General features: G+C 38.3%; 1 protein-coding gene across 6 annotated transcripts in view; it reads left to right on the top strand.

The window, feature by feature from the left end:
• Ncoa7 (nuclear receptor coactivator 7) overlaps window positions 1–15456 on the top strand; it is a 123030-nt gene that overhangs the window by 102226 nt on the left and 5348 nt on the right. For 5 of the 6 annotated variants that reach the window (XM_070010788.1, XM_070010790.1, XM_070010792.1 and 2 more), the window contains exons 11-12: window positions 4572–4719; window positions 14128–14253. In XM_070010788.1, the coding sequence (XP_069866889.1) occupies window positions 4572–4719; window positions 14128–14253 (274 nt within the window). Of the gene's footprint in view, window positions 1–4571; window positions 4720–12589; window positions 12843–14127; window positions 14254–15456 lie in introns of those variants that run through there. The other variant, XM_070010793.1, reaches the window with a different exon arrangement.

Genomic DNA, 15456 nt, shown 5'->3' with positions numbered 1-15456 from the left:
AAAAAAGAAAACATCAGAGCCTAGCTGTGAATAGCAGGCAGGCTTCTAGCAGTACAGAGGCTTGTCAATCGCAGCAGGTTAGAATGCAAATAGTGTCTTTTCTCTTTCCATAAGTAAGCTAGAATAGGAAGCCATTGTTTTTCACATTTGAATTTTCCTAATGTTAATATTTATGTCGTGAATGTTGTGACTGCAGATAACAATTATCTACTGTATATCTCAAAAAAGCTAGAAGAAAGGCTTTGAATACTTTTGCCTTAAAGATATGAGACATGTTTGAGAACATAGGTCTGCTTACGCTAATTCAACATCATATATCTATATATTATGTATACCTGTATAAAAAAGTAACATAATATTCCATGAGTATTTACATCTTCATGTTTTTCATATCATTTAATTTTTTAATTTTATAAAAATAAGCAAATAAAAATAAAGTCTCCCATTCCAAACTTTAGAGGGACATATATTTAATTCTCAATTCTGCTCCAAAATACTCATTAGCAAGTGGAGTAAATATTAATTATTGAGAATAATAAGAGTTAAAGCTGTGTACTTATTAAACCTCTCTGGGGTAGTGATTTACTTTGTTTTCTCAGTTAATTACTAATAGGGGGCAAAGATCATCCTTATACTGAGAAATTAGTTAAAATATGCCTGTTTACATAATTGTATAATTATAATGGTATGAGATTGTTTCTTTGAGCTTCACAATCCCAGTTTGGGGGGTGTATTCTATAGATCTACCTGTTTATGTGCAAAATGACACATCCAAAGTCAGTTCATCACAGAATTATTTATTACACCATAATCCCAGAAACAACCTATGTGTTACTACAGAGAATGATGATATAACCTACAGTAAATTCACCTGGTAAAGTACCAGGTGGCTATAAAAATAGAATGAGGAAACCATCTATATACTGCTATGGAACTGTATCGAAGATACTTTGTTAAGAGACAGTATACTGGTGGATAATAAAAGACTAAAGGGGAAAAGTTATACATTCATGTTTATACCTGTGTAAATAATACCACAAAGTACACATAATAGTCATCTTTTTTTGCAAAATGGGTAAGAACATTTTTCCCTATATGCTTTTATAATATTTTTTGAGCTGGGCACCAGTGGCTCATATCTATAATCCTAGCTACTCAGGAGGCAGCAGTCTGAGGATCACAGTTCAAAGCCAGCCTGGGCAGGAAAGTCTGTGAGACTTTTATCTCCATCTTGAGTTCAAGCCCCACAATGAGCAAAAAAGGAAAAAGGAAAAAATGAGACTTATCACTAATAAAACACATAAAAATGCTAGAAGTGGAGTTGTGGCTCAAGTGGCATGTAGACCACTACCCTTGAGCAAGAAAAGCTCAGAGACAGTACCATGCCCTGAGTTCAAGCCCCAAGACTGTCAGCAACATCTAGATAAGTAGAGATAGGAGAGAGAGAGAGAGAGACAGACAGAGAGAGAGAGAGAGAGAGAGAGAGAGAGAGAGAGAGAGAGAGAGAGAGAGAGAGAGAGAGAGAGAGAGAGATTTGAGTCCTTAAATATACTACCTATTCTAAAATTAATTTAAAAGTATATGTGATAGAGACTGTCTTTATCTTACTCCATTCCCCAGAGGTAAGCATTTTGATCAGTGCCTTACCTAGTCTTTTATTGTTTTCCTCTGAAAGAAACAAAACCAATAGGAAGTAGCTCATGTGATTGTGGGTCTAGAAAGAACTAAAATTTCAGGGTAAGCTAGTTGATTTGAGACCTGAGAAGAGTTGTTGCGGTATCAAGTCTGAAGAGGGTCTAAAGGCAAAATTCCTTCTTCCTTTAGGGACCTAAGTCTTTTTCTGTTCAGGCCTCCATGTGGTTGAATAACCCTCACCCCCACCCAACCCCTCACACAGAGATTACAGAGTGTAAACTGTTTTACTAACACTTTGTGATTTAAATATTTTTAGAAATTACTTTAACAAAACTAGGTTTAGTTGGTTGATCCGTGTAATCCTAGCTAGGCTGAGATCAAGAGGGTTGCTGTTCAAGGCCAACCCAAGCAGCATAGTTTTTGAGACCCCATCTCAACCCATAGCTGAATTCAGTAGTATGTGCCTGTTACCCGAGCATCTACAGGAAGCCTTATGTATACAGATCATGGCTAAGGCATGTGTATATAAGGAGGGTAAGACCTTACTCTAAAAATACCCAGTAAAAAGGAGGGCTGGAAGCTGGGTGCTGGTGGCTCACACCTGTAATCCTAGCTACTCAGGGGTCTGAGATCTGAGGATCAAGGTTCAAAGCCAGCCCAGGCTGGAAAGTCCATGAGACTCTTATCTCCAAGTGACGCTGTGGCTGAAGTGGTAGAGGGTTAGCCTTGAACTGAAGAGCTGAGGGACAGCACCCAGAGACCCAGAGTTCAAGCCCCACAACTAACAAAGAAAATAAACCTAGGACTAGAGACATAGTTCAGCAGTAGAGTACTAGCCTAGCAAGGATAAGGCTCTGAGTTTAAAAGTATAAGGTGCTTGAGTACCTCAAAAGAAAAAAAAATAAATTACACAGAAACATTGAGGCTAGTTTTGACCAAAATGGTATGCCATGTTCAACCAAGTTTAACTATAATCACCATAATCAGCAAATCTCTGTTCAATCATAGTGTATCAATATGAATATAAATTTTTAATAGAATGGTAATATATAGCAACTTTGGTACACAGCTTTTCTTGGATAACAACTTTGTATGTTGTATTGAAGGAGAAAACTAAAAGGAAATATCCTTTTAAAAAATATAAAGACCAGTGGTTCTGTTCTATGAAGAGTAGGAAAGGGAAGCAGTAGCTTCAAAGAATATGTGATTGTAGTTAATAGTTACATTTCATGAAAGCTCACACAAATTGAAAAAGGAAACATTGATACCACAAATCACAGATAGAAAAATCTACAAAGGAATGGCTCCAACCAGGAAGCATCCATTGAAAATGTTTAACTTCAAGGAAATACAAACTGACCCAGGTTAAAAAAATAACAGCAAGCTTGTTTATTAAATAAAAAAAGATAAGCAAGATTGCTATGAAACCTCTATACAATCTATGATTCTGGTGTTGGAGTATACTAGTCATCCATTCAAAATTAGTTTGTCACAGTTAATCTTAAGTTATAAAATCATGCCCTTTGGTCCTGAAATCCCTTTTCTGGGAACTAATCTTGAAGACATAATTCAAAAGATGCTACAAGGCATAGATTGACATGTTCTTGTAACATTATTCATGTAGTCTAAGAAATCTACAAGCTAAATATCCTGATGTCATAAAAGGACTTATTACTTCATTAGAATGTAGACATTAAGGAGGAGTACAAAGACTAGCAGTGAGGTAAGTGAGTATTATATATTGCTGTATGTAACACAATTATGCCTTAGCTTTCTGATAATTTTGTGTAAGTAATGTGAAAATAGTCAAGAACAGATAGAAATGTGGAAAGCTACAAACACTTTGCTCCATTGGTATATCAGAATTTTTGGTTCTCATTAATAGTTATAATATTTTATATACTATTAAAAATTAGTAAGTTTAACATTGGTACAAATAGTAGCCACAACAAGAATTATTATTTTTAGAAACAAGAGACTTCAAGAATCATGTGATCCTACCTATTTCCCTTTGCCCTGCTATGATGTTTTCGGTAAAGAAAGGTCAGAGTGCTTGTGACTGTCATACCTGGGGACAGGCACCAGCGAATAGGAATAGAGGTTTCCAACTCTCTGGTCAGCCATTTCCTCTGTTGATTAAACCACAGAACCTCCATAGCCTAGATATGGAGACAAGAGAATTTGAAGGTCCAGCACATTTCTATGTCAATAAAATTAGGTCTCTTTCTAATATGGAAATAAGAGCTAGTATTGTTACTGACACTTTTTAGTTAGTTTCCAGAAATATTTTATTTAGTTATTATATAATAGTACTATGCCTTGTAGCATCTTTTGAATTATGTCTTCAAGATTAGTTCCCAGAAAAGGGATTTCAGGACCAAAGAGCATGATTTTATAACTTAAGATTAGCTGTGACAAACTGATTTTGAAAGGATGACTAGTGTATTCTATTACCAGGATCATAGATTGTATAGAGGTTTCATAACAACCTTGCTTATCTTTTTTTCTTTAATAAACAAGCTTGCTGTAATTTTAAAGCTGTAAACTCCTTTTGGATTGTAGTTCATCTTTGTGCCCAGCTGAAGCATATAATCTGTATTTGTTTTTCAATGTCCAGTAAAGGAAAACAATGAAGAGAAAACACATCTAAATTTTTCATTGTGTTTTTCCGTTTTATTTCCCATTTCTTGATCTTTCCCTCAGATAGGACTAACAGTTTCCCAGTGCCTAGGGGCCTGTGCTTTCATTTATCAGTTCTCATTTTCTAAAATTTGGAAGCTATTCATAGACAGATCTTGACAGGAGAAATTTCCTCATTATAAAATAAATTTGCCAAGGTGGATACAGGTGCTGTTATGGACCCAGATCACTTGTTAGTGGTGCATGTTAGGAAAGGGAACTTGGTGCTAACTGCTCTCTTGAACTTGCTTTTTCAGGGTGGATCATTTGTACACCTTCTTTGTTCAGTGGTCTCCTGATGTCTATGGGAAAGATGCGAAAGAGCAAGGCTTTGTGGTGGTAGAAAAGGAGGAACTGAATATGATCGACAATTTCTTCAGTGAGCCAACAACCAAGAGCTGGGAGGTGAGCATTGGAGCAGAGGGGAGGCTGTTGTGGGTCCTAAAATACAAGACACAGCAGAAATGGCCTTGTATCCAGATTCTAATAACTGGCTGATAATGATCTTATGCACCTGCAAAATTGCCTGGGAAAGTAACTTCATTTTGTTTGATAGTGGTTTTGAGTATCCATACATATGTGTGTGCCATTCATTCTGATCTCACTCAAAGGATCCAGTGGTTATAGTAAATCAGCAAACTTTTCTGTAAGGGCAAGATCATAATGTTCTTGACTTAGCAGGTCAGATCTTCTCCACAACAACTACTCACCTCTGTTATTGTAGAGTTAAAGCAACTATAGACAACACATAAGTGAATGGGCATGGGTTTGTTCCATTCATAAGTTACTTTGTGTTACAAAACATTATTCTTGGAGCTGGGTGTGGTTCACAATCATAATCCCAGCGACCCAGAAGAGAGACATAGTAGAGTTGTAGTTTGTAGCCAGACTAGTTAAGAATAAGCTAGTGGGGCTGAATTTCAAAGAAAGCCAGGCATAGTATAATGCAGCTGCTTGAGAGTCTGGCCTAGGCAGGGGGGGAAAAAAAAGGAAGGAAGGAAGGATTGGAAGGAGAGGACTGGAGTTGTGGCTCAAATGATAGAGTACTTGCCAACAAGAGCAAATCCCAGCATGCCAATAAAAATAAAGCATTATTCCTTTGGAATTTTTTTCCCAACTATTAAAAGTATATTTTAATTTTTTCTTACCTTGTGTGCTGTACAAAAATGGATGGGGGTGGCATGGTGAGTTAGATTTACTTATATAGCAACCTACAATTTCCTAACCTCAAGTTAACTTTCACCAATCAGACAAGCATATATTAAGTACTCTATTGAGACAGGGCCTTGCAACAATGAATTTGGTGAGATAAACACTGTTTAATAAGGCTCCAAAACCAAGAGATAGGCTTATTATCTCCTGCTAATGAGCCTGTTCTTCCTTCCCACAACTGCCTTTAGTGTTGATTCCATGCCTCCTTTGAGGTCTGTTTCTTTCCTATACTCTTCAAGCCTTTATCTCCAAGCTTACATGGATAGCAGATAAATTCATGAAGACCCTTCTTAGGATACATAAGATGCTCAGTCTTTCTTCCATCTACCAGTACCCATCTAGCTGCTTGCTGCCCTGGGAAAGCACCCATTCATACTTTCTCTGCTCCCAGGAGGCCATTCATTACCATAGAAAACATGTCAACCAAAGGTAAGCATTGCAACATGTATGCCTGTGGTCATAGCTATTCAGGAGACTGAAGAAGAAGGACTGTTTGGTCCCATGACTTTGAGACCAACCTAAAAATATAGCTAGAGCCCATTCCAAAAAGCAAAACAGCAACACACAATAACTTGTACCATCATATTCACATGATTTCTTAATTCATCTGGATCCTCACACATGATTAGAAATCCCTTTTTGGGTTGGGAATGTCGCTTAGTAGAGTACTTGCCTAGCATGCATGAAGTCCTGGGTTCGATTCCTCTGTACCACAAAAACAGAAAAAGGCAGAAGTGTCACTGTGGCTCAAGTGGCAAAGGGCTAACCTTGAGCAAACGAAGCTCAGGGACAGAGCCCAGGCCCTAAGTTCAAGCCCCAGAACGGTAAAAAAATTTCCCTTTTCATACCTCTTAAGTTACCTCCCTTTTCTAATCTCTTACACACGTTTAAAGCTCTCTGGCACACTTCAGCCTCAGTGAATTTCAAAGATTGACCTTTTTTTTTCACATTGCAAGAGGAGGCCATTGGACAAATTTTCTCATCTACACTTATTTTTTAAAATTTTATTTTATTGTAAAGATGATGTACAGAGGGGTTTCAGTTACATGAGTAAGGCAATGCGTACTTTTCTTGTTGAGCATTTGTACCCCCTCCTTTGTTGTTCTCCTACTATTCCTACCCTCCCCCACCTCTCTCACTCCCACCCCCAACCCTGAAGTTGAAAAGTTCATTTCCAACATAGTGTCTTGTGGGTGACATTGTTGCAATGGGCCATTTTGTGTCCTTGTTTCAGTGTTTTGGTATTTCCCAACCCCTCCCCAAATTAGATAAATGTATATACAAGATGCAGGGTACCAAATCATGTAAATTGACAACAAGAGATATACCATAGGGAGAAGAACATACAAAGGAAACAAAAAAAATCACATAGTTCATTAAAAATAACAACAGCAAAGAAAGACTTGTGTCCATATCTTGAGGTTCATTTTGCTTAGCATCATCTTATATGGTCATCTGTACATAGCTTTTGAGCTTTTCTGCTCATCTGATAAAATTATTCTAGATATATAGTAATTATTGCAAATGAGGGAAACCATGGGACCTATATTTCTTTGGTTCTGGATCACTTCATTTAATATGATTTTTTTCCACTTCTTAATTCACCTATTATCATACCATTTATTTTTGGCTCTGGGAAAGAGTATCTTTCTCCTCACAAAGGCTGACTATTGTTCTGTCATTTTTTACTATCCTTACATATGTCACTACTTTCTCTTCCTTGATGGTTCCTTATGTTTCTTGAGGGTGATTTAATAATTTTCTCCCCTTTTTCCTTTCTTCTTTCTTTTATTGTACAAAGTAATGTATTTCAGGATGGCTTTCATACATGTACACAATACACTTGGATCATACTCACTGCCTTCATTATCCACTCTTGCCACTCACCTTACCTGATGGTGCCATCCTGTTCCCAAGTGGCTCTCTTTCTACTTTCATGTTAAATATTGTTTGTTTATTTATTTATCTATTTATCCTTAAGTAATTGTACAAAGGGATTTCAATTCAGCCTCTCAGTTTATGAGTACAAGGCAACTTCATCTCTTTCACCCCTCCTATCATTCTCCCTCATCCACTGCAATCCTACCCATTCCCTAAAATTACCTGATTTTTCCAAGTTGTTTCCTACCTTCTTTTCTATCACCATCAAAATTCTTGATTAAAAAATGGAAGCATATTAATTATCTTCATTTTCTCAGCTACTCTTTATTTCTTACCATGTTGCAGTCCAGTTTCTCCAATCGCTATTGAAATCACCTCTACAGTCTCCATGGACCCCCCAATTTCCACCATCATTCTGTATGCATGTCCATGTACCCCTCTCTCCCAAGATATGGTATTCCACAGCTCATGATGGGCCCCTTTGGGCCCTCAGGCAAAGGTTACATGACTGACTAAGGGACACCAGAATGTTAACTCCTGTCCTCACCTAGATATTCCTGCCCAAGATCCTCTCATGAAATATGAACACTGAGAAATCCAAGCCAGGGAAAGTGTCTTTTTTAACAGAGATGTGACTTTTACCCCAATACAAAATTCTAGAAAAAACAATTTAGACCCATGGAGGATTTAATTGTTACCTGACAAGGCCTCAATATCTTCAGTCAAAGCAGCCTTTTGAATCATATTTTGCTATGACAATTTCTGTGGGAGATGAGGGCCATACACACCAATGTAAGGGCAGAGTGAGAAGGTCTTCTTCAGGATCTAGAGAGAATCCAGAAGTCTACCCAAGACCTTCTCAGGGCCAGCCAGGAAGATGAAAAAGAAAGAAGGCAAAGCCTTCTGGAAGGTAGTGTCTGGGCTTGTAGATGAGAAGAGTTCAGAAGGAAGAATCAGTGAGTTGACCTTTTCTAAGTTCCTGGTGCTCTTGCCAAGGTTTATAATGTGGGAGAAAAGTACCAATACTAGTTATATAGGGAAAGATATCTGGAAAGAGGTGACTGGACTGGTTAGGCCACTTATCTCTGCTTTCCTTCCACATGGAAGGCAGAGTCCAAAAGTGCTGTGAGTGGGAAATGCTGTCCACACCCAGGTAGAAGCAAGCTCCACCCACTGGCATGCTTGAGTGATCTCAGCATTACAGTATTTTCTGCTTTAAAAAAAAATTTTATTTGGGGGCTGGGAAGGTAGCTCAGTGGTAGAGCTCTTGTCTTGCATGCATGAGGCCCTGGTTTCAATTCTTCAGCACCACATAAGCAGAAAAAAACCAAAAGTGGTGCTGGCTCAAGTGGTAGAGTACTAGCCTTGAAGTGAAGAGCTGAGGGGCAGCGCCCAGGCCCAGAGTTCAGGCCCCACAACCGAAGCCCCCGCCCCCAAAATTGTATTTTATTTTATTGTAAAGATGATGTACAAAACAGTTACAGTTACATAAGTAATGAATGAGTGCATTTCTTGTCAAATAATGTTACCTCCTCCCTCATTTTCTCCTACTTTCCCTCCCTCCCTCTGATTTTTCTATCTTTTGTAGGTGAAGCTTTGCCTAGAATAACTTTCTTCTCTTTATGGGTTTATTTCTATTTTAGAATCTCAGGAACTTTTCTATAGGGGATGGCTTGAAATTTCAGCTCTTAGATCTCAGCCTCCTAAGTAGCTAGTATCATAAGTGTGAGCCACAGACACCCAGCTTCTATTTTGTTTTAGGATGCTTTCTAGATGTTGAGAGAATATATCTTTCTTTTTATTTTTATAAAATGAGATTATGCTCTGTGTTGTGTACCTGGCTTTATGATAACTGATATGTTTTGAGGATTGTATCATTTTAAGGATTTTTTTCATGATTGCCTTGTATTTTTATTTTAGTTTATTTAACAATGGCTTGCTTTGAATCATTAAGTGGATTCACACTTTTCTCGGGGATGAAATGATCTACAATCTCTTTTATTCCATTAGTCCCCTGGAAATGAGTGTTTTAAGGCTCCAAGTTTCTAGTATAATAGCAGCTTAATTCAGCAGTAATGTGAGGGAAAACCTTCTCACTATGTTTCTGCTGACAGTAAGTGTTATCATTACAATTCCCCTCATCCACCCTAAAAATGTTTGCTAAGTGAAATGTTTGAAGTGAAAATGTGATAACTTAATTTTTATATCCTTGACTAGTTTTTATATCCTTGAGGACAGAATGATTGTAAATATATACGTGTGTGTGTGTGTGTGTGTGTGTGTGTGTGTGTGTGTGTGTGTGTGTGTGTGTATTAGTCACTCGTGTTTTTTTCTTCAGGCTGCTCATTTCCACTGACTAATTTTCCTAGAGGGTCTTAATAGCTCTGTCATACTGTCTGAATGCTTGCTAATTAAATCGAGTAATTCTTTAGCTCCTTGTTTGTGTGTGTGTGTGTGTGTGTGAGAGAGAGAGAGAGAGAGAGAGAGAGAGAGAGAGAGAGAGAGAGAGAGAGAGAGAGAGAGAGAGAGAGAGAGAGAGAGAGAGAGAAAGAGAGAGAGAGAGAGAGAGAGAGAGAGAGAGAGAGAGAGAGAGAGAGAGAGAGAGAGAGAGAGTTGCTAGGGATTGAGCTCAGGGCCTCACACTTGTTAGGCAGGTACTCTACCACTTGCCATGTCCCCAGTTCTATCTCTTCTATTTTTAACAGATACTACTATGCTCTTTTCATTTTTATTTATGGATTTTATTTAATTTTTCCATTTTTTTTCAGTACAAAGGATTGAACCAAGTGTTTCATGCTTGATTGGGAAAACCTTCTCAATATAAGCCACACTCACAGCCCTTTATTTTGCATTTTGTTTTTGAAATAACACCGCTCTCTTTGCGTGGGCTAGCCTCATACCTGCAATCTTTCTACTTCTGCCTCCTAAATGCTAGGGTTATAGGCATGTGACACCACTCCTAGCTTTACTTCCAGTGGTTTTATTATAGGTGGTCCTATAATCTCAAATTAAACTGTGCTCAGTCTATAGTTGATTTTCTTTTGATGTTTGATACGTGATAATTTAATAGTATTTATCTCCCACACTATTGAATAATTTCTCAGAAATTATTCTATCTAATTTATCATTTAAATATATAAGTATACTCATATATTTTCATGCTTAATGCCCTTAGTACCCTTATCCCTTGACTATAGTAATTACCTACCTAGTTCATTTGTTAGAATAGCCAATTGATTTATTTTTCAAACTGAATACTTGATTCTTATCAGAAGAGATTAATTCAGCAGGTGTGTAGGAGGAATGATGGAATTTGTATTTTCCAAAGTACCCATCTCAGATAATTTTGAAGAACAGATGCATTTTAGACATTGTGACCAATTAGACAAGTTCTAGTCCTCTTCTCTTACTCCTTCAACAGATTTTTTCCCCCTAATACTGGGGTTTGAGCTCAGAGCCTCATGCTTGCTCTACTTTCTTGCTCATGGCTGGTGCTTTACCACTTCAGCCACAACTCCAGTCCAGCATTTTGCTGCTAATTGGAAGTGGAATCTTGTGGACTTTTCTGCCTGAACAGGCTTCAAACCTTGATCCTCCAAGACTAGCTCTAGAGTATCTAAGGTTACCAGCGTGAATCGCCAACAGCTCAACTTGTCCTTCAACAGATCTTATCCCCCTGTCTCATTTCTCTTCCTTTCCTCTCTATTTTCCAGCCATATCAACCCTAGAATCTACCTCTGAATTCTTGCTATGCCCTCCATATCACACATCTCCCCACTTCCCATTCCCTCCTTACAATTCCAGCCACCCTCTTCTCCCTGAACAAGCCATCTTGGCACACCCCAGCTGTCCCCAACCTCTTTTGTGCTTCTGGAGTTTTCAGCACTTGTATCACCTGGAACGATATTCACTTATTTCTGGTTTCTCTGTACTGTTACCCTGTCAGCCATGGGAGACTGTGGCCTGCTTTGTGTCCCAGTATCCCTGGCAAAGCACTTGGTACTCACTATCATATAGTGTACTGTTTATGCTTTTTCTTGACAAAGAATGCCAGTGATTCTGCCCCAGGCTCCTGCCAGGAGGTTCAGTTCTGGCAGATCTATGACTGATGACTGAGTCTGCCAGAGACCACTTTGTAACTTACCATGCTGGCTATGCAATTTCTGTGATCTCCGGCATGGTGCTGAGAAGGAAATGACACTGAGATCTAAAAGAATTCCAGGGAGATGGGTGAAAATTGATCCAGCACGGAGGATCTCCGTTTCTTCCCAGCATACTGACATCTGATCTGAGGAGGCAAGGAGGGCTCATCATGTTCATTATTTGCCAAGGCTAATTTTAAAATGTGAAGAGAGAAATATTACTTGGGCAGCTGTTTTTGCAAGATGCATCTAGTATGACATATAACCAGATGTTCTCCTACCCTTTTATGTCCCTCAGTCAGTAATTCTGATTGATATTGAAAGCGTTCACTGTGATGAACCTCCCTCACCTAAAGTCTGTGTTCAGTCTTGGCTTAAGAGTCAAACACATGCCAGGCACAGAAGAAGCATTTTGAAATGGAGCTTCAGCTTTAAATTATGGTATACGTAGAGGATCCCAATGGAGTAACTCCTTTGAACAGTTAACTTACAGTTTAACAAAATGAATACTAGGAAGCTGAAACATTTTTTTTTTAATCTTTAGAGTGGGTTAGGGATTAAGTGGAGGGAGATAGACACATGGAAAGAGTACTGGTGGGCAAATACAACCGTAATATTAAGTATACATATGTGAAATTGAGCCAGGTAATTTGAGGAAATTGCGATAGAAGAGGTGACATTGATCAAGATGGATTATACTCATGAATTGACGTGTTAAATACAACCCTTTTGTACAACTACTTAAAGAGAATAGTAAAAATTCTTACAAGGGGGGAGGATGGGAGAAGGGGGAAGAGAAGGTACTGGAAGCAAAGCGAAAAGGCATGGTGAGACAAGCGAAGTTGCCCAGAGGGCAGTTATGAGGAAAAGCACAAGTGTGGGGGGAGCAAAACCCTCAAACAATAGGGTTTTATTGTACTCTTAGGAAACTACCCTGGCAAAGGTGAAAGTGTCATTTTACAGCCCGAGGAGAGGCTGTGTTTGACAGGAAGTGTGTTGGCTCTAAATCCTAATTTGGGCGTGTTCCTGTAGAAATGCTGAACCAAACCTCCCTCCTGAGGGAAACAGAAACTCAATCATGCAGGAAGCGAGATACTGAAAAGCAGTTGTAGCTCAGCGTGGCTGCAAGTGACTGTGGTGTGGGGAGCAGCAGCTAGAGCAGAAACCTGTTCCTCATTAGAGAGTGAGCCAGTAAGCCGACACTTCTCTCCGGTCGAAATGAGAGGCCAAAGACTACCATTGGACACTCAGATTCTCTATTGTGCCAGACCTGACCAAGAGCCTTTTGTGAAGGTATGTTGGAGTGTGTCCCCAGGGATGATAAGGTGCAGTGAAGGCTCAGCAAGCTGGCACTCCATATGTTTTGAAATTCGTTCTAATTGGACTGAACTGTGCTAACATTTCAACCAGAGCAGATTAGTGTATTCATTCTGGAGATGGATATAATGTGGTTGCCCCTTCCTTTTGGAACTAGAATTGTAAATTCGGGTGCTTGCTTGCTTTCTTCCTTTCTTTCTTTCTTTCTCAGCTTCATTTTGTCCTTTAGCATGTGTAGAGTTTGCCAAACACATGTGACTTTATTTAATACATTTAAAAGCTAGATTTGTGATTCTTCAAGTTTTTCTCTCTCTCTGTAAGTTCTCCATCAGAAGAGGGCAAAGTTTATAAGCTTGCTGATTTCCCTATCAGTAATCTGGCTCAGGTGGCAATAGGTTCTTTTTATGTGTCAGTGTGTTCTTGGTAATTAACTAATGCATTTATCTAATAGTTTTCACTAATTGTAACTTAAATATGTTTTTTTTCTATGTGTTGTAGAAGTCATTAGTAATGGTTCCCAGTGATTTTGGTGTAATTAGTTGCCTTACATAGCAAAATTTCAAAGCAGTTCAGTGATATATTTAGAGTCTCTTAAAGATCCAAAAATGGATTTTAAGCTGAAGATTTTGTTGGTTTTTTAACATAGCTGCAGTTAAATGATAAATATTATGTACAATTTAATGTCTGTCAGCCTAGAGAGAATACTTTGGCTATTTCGGAATCATATATAAAGAATAGCTATCCAGTCATAATTTAAAGCTTCCTTCTCCTGTTATTACTCCTGGTAGCTGTTATCAATCATTATTTCTATTAGATTTAGTTTCTAAGTACACAACCTTAGGAGAAAACACCAGAAACCTTGATTAAAAACTATATCATTCTAAACTCCCTATTTATAAAGACTTACCAAGCAATCTCTGATTACTTCCTTGACAACTCAAATTTAGATGTGGGCTAAAGGAGAATAATTTAGAGCATTTGCAAGGGTATAAATTGCTTGTGGAGTTATAAACAGTTCTCGTGCAAGGATGGAGCAATCAGCAGCAATAGCAAAACTGGAAAACTGGTGACTTTAATTCATGCACATTCAATGCCTTGGCTGTCATGTGTTAAATTCTCCATTTTTTATGGTTTAAAATTTTTTTTTAGCTTTTTCCAAAGTCTTGCTTGATTTATCTCCTACCACTGAGGTGGATTTTGTAGTAATTGAGGAAAAGCAAACCTTATCGTTTGTCCTGGATTGTTCATTACCTCACCCTAGATCATCACTGTGGAAGAGGCAAAGCGCAGGAAGAGCACGTGCAGTTACTATGAGGAGGAGGATGATGAGGGGCTGCCAATCCTGCAGCCCCACAGTGCACTCCTGGAAAACATGCACATAGAGCAGGTGGGTTTTCCTGTGTCTTAGCACGGGTGTCTTCCTGCCCTTACAAAGTGTTCCCCATCCTTGCCTCAATTTTCTCTTGTCACTCAAGGTAAAAGGTGAGCTAGATTAGAAAGGAAGAACATGGTCACCTAATCAAGGGCATCTCTCCTCTGATTCTGAACTGTTACACCAGCTCTCATGGAAATAGGAGGAATTGATCAAACGGTATCATCTATCCAGAAACCTAAAGAAAAAGCCATTTCTTAAAAGAAGAAAAAGATGATGGTGCATATCTATAATCTTAGCCCTCAAGATTCTGAGGCAGTAGAGTGGCAAGGCAAGTTCAAGCCTTAGTTACATAGGGAAACCTTGTCTAAAAAGAAAAGGAAGGAAGAGTCTTCCTTTTTTTTTGTTTGTTATTTTCTTTGTGTACCTTATATCTTCTGAAAATCTCTCAAATAAACTTGAAGTAGCATGTGATTATATCTGAACCCTAGTAAGAAGTTTTTGTACTTCTTATATTAATTAGCTTAGAAATCTGAATTTCAGAAACCTAAAAACAATCAGGTTCTGCCTCAATTTACAAATGAGTAAGGGAAGACCCAGGAAGGTAAAATGGCTTGACCATATGGCTATTGAAATAGGATCCATGCTGTCAGTGGCTATAGCTGACTTTAAGCACTCTGAAGACTTAGCCCCTCATAGCTTCCTCTGATAATATTTTTGAAGTGATATAAATTATTGCTATTTATGACAGCTAAGTTTAAGCTAATTATAGCTATAGATGACAAATTCAAGATAGTCTGATTTCTTACCAAAAATATTTTTTTTTGTTCTGTGGGAAGCTGTAGTTGTCACTAGCACCTTTGAACCTATAAAGTGAGAAAGAATTGAAATAATGTGAAGTGTTTGGCAAAAGTCGGATTAAATATGAAGAAGTATATGTGTCTAATTCATAGGACTTTCACTTGATCTTTATCTTCAAATGTATAGTCACAGGCTGCATATGATATTTTGGTTAGTGAAGGATTGTGTATATGGTGTCATTACATTCCTTAGACTGAAGTCATGGCTCAAGTGGTAGAGCACTTCTGTTTTGAAGCTTGAGGCCCTGAGTCTAAACCCCATTATCACCCCCCCAAAAAAAGGAAGGATACATTTTTTTTTAAGATTAGTTACATTATGGGCACCTTAGTTTGCATTGGTACACCTGTGACATTCATA

The sequence above is a fragment of the Dipodomys merriami genome, unplaced genomic scaffold, assembly GCF_024711535.1.
Source record: "Dipodomys merriami isolate MVZ:Mamm:240054 unplaced genomic scaffold, mDipMer1.0.p SCAF_8, whole genome shotgun sequence".
Classification (NCBI taxonomy): domain Eukaryota; kingdom Metazoa; phylum Chordata; class Mammalia; order Rodentia; family Heteromyidae; genus Dipodomys; species Dipodomys merriami.
This window is presented reverse-complemented; position numbering and strand designations above follow the sequence as displayed.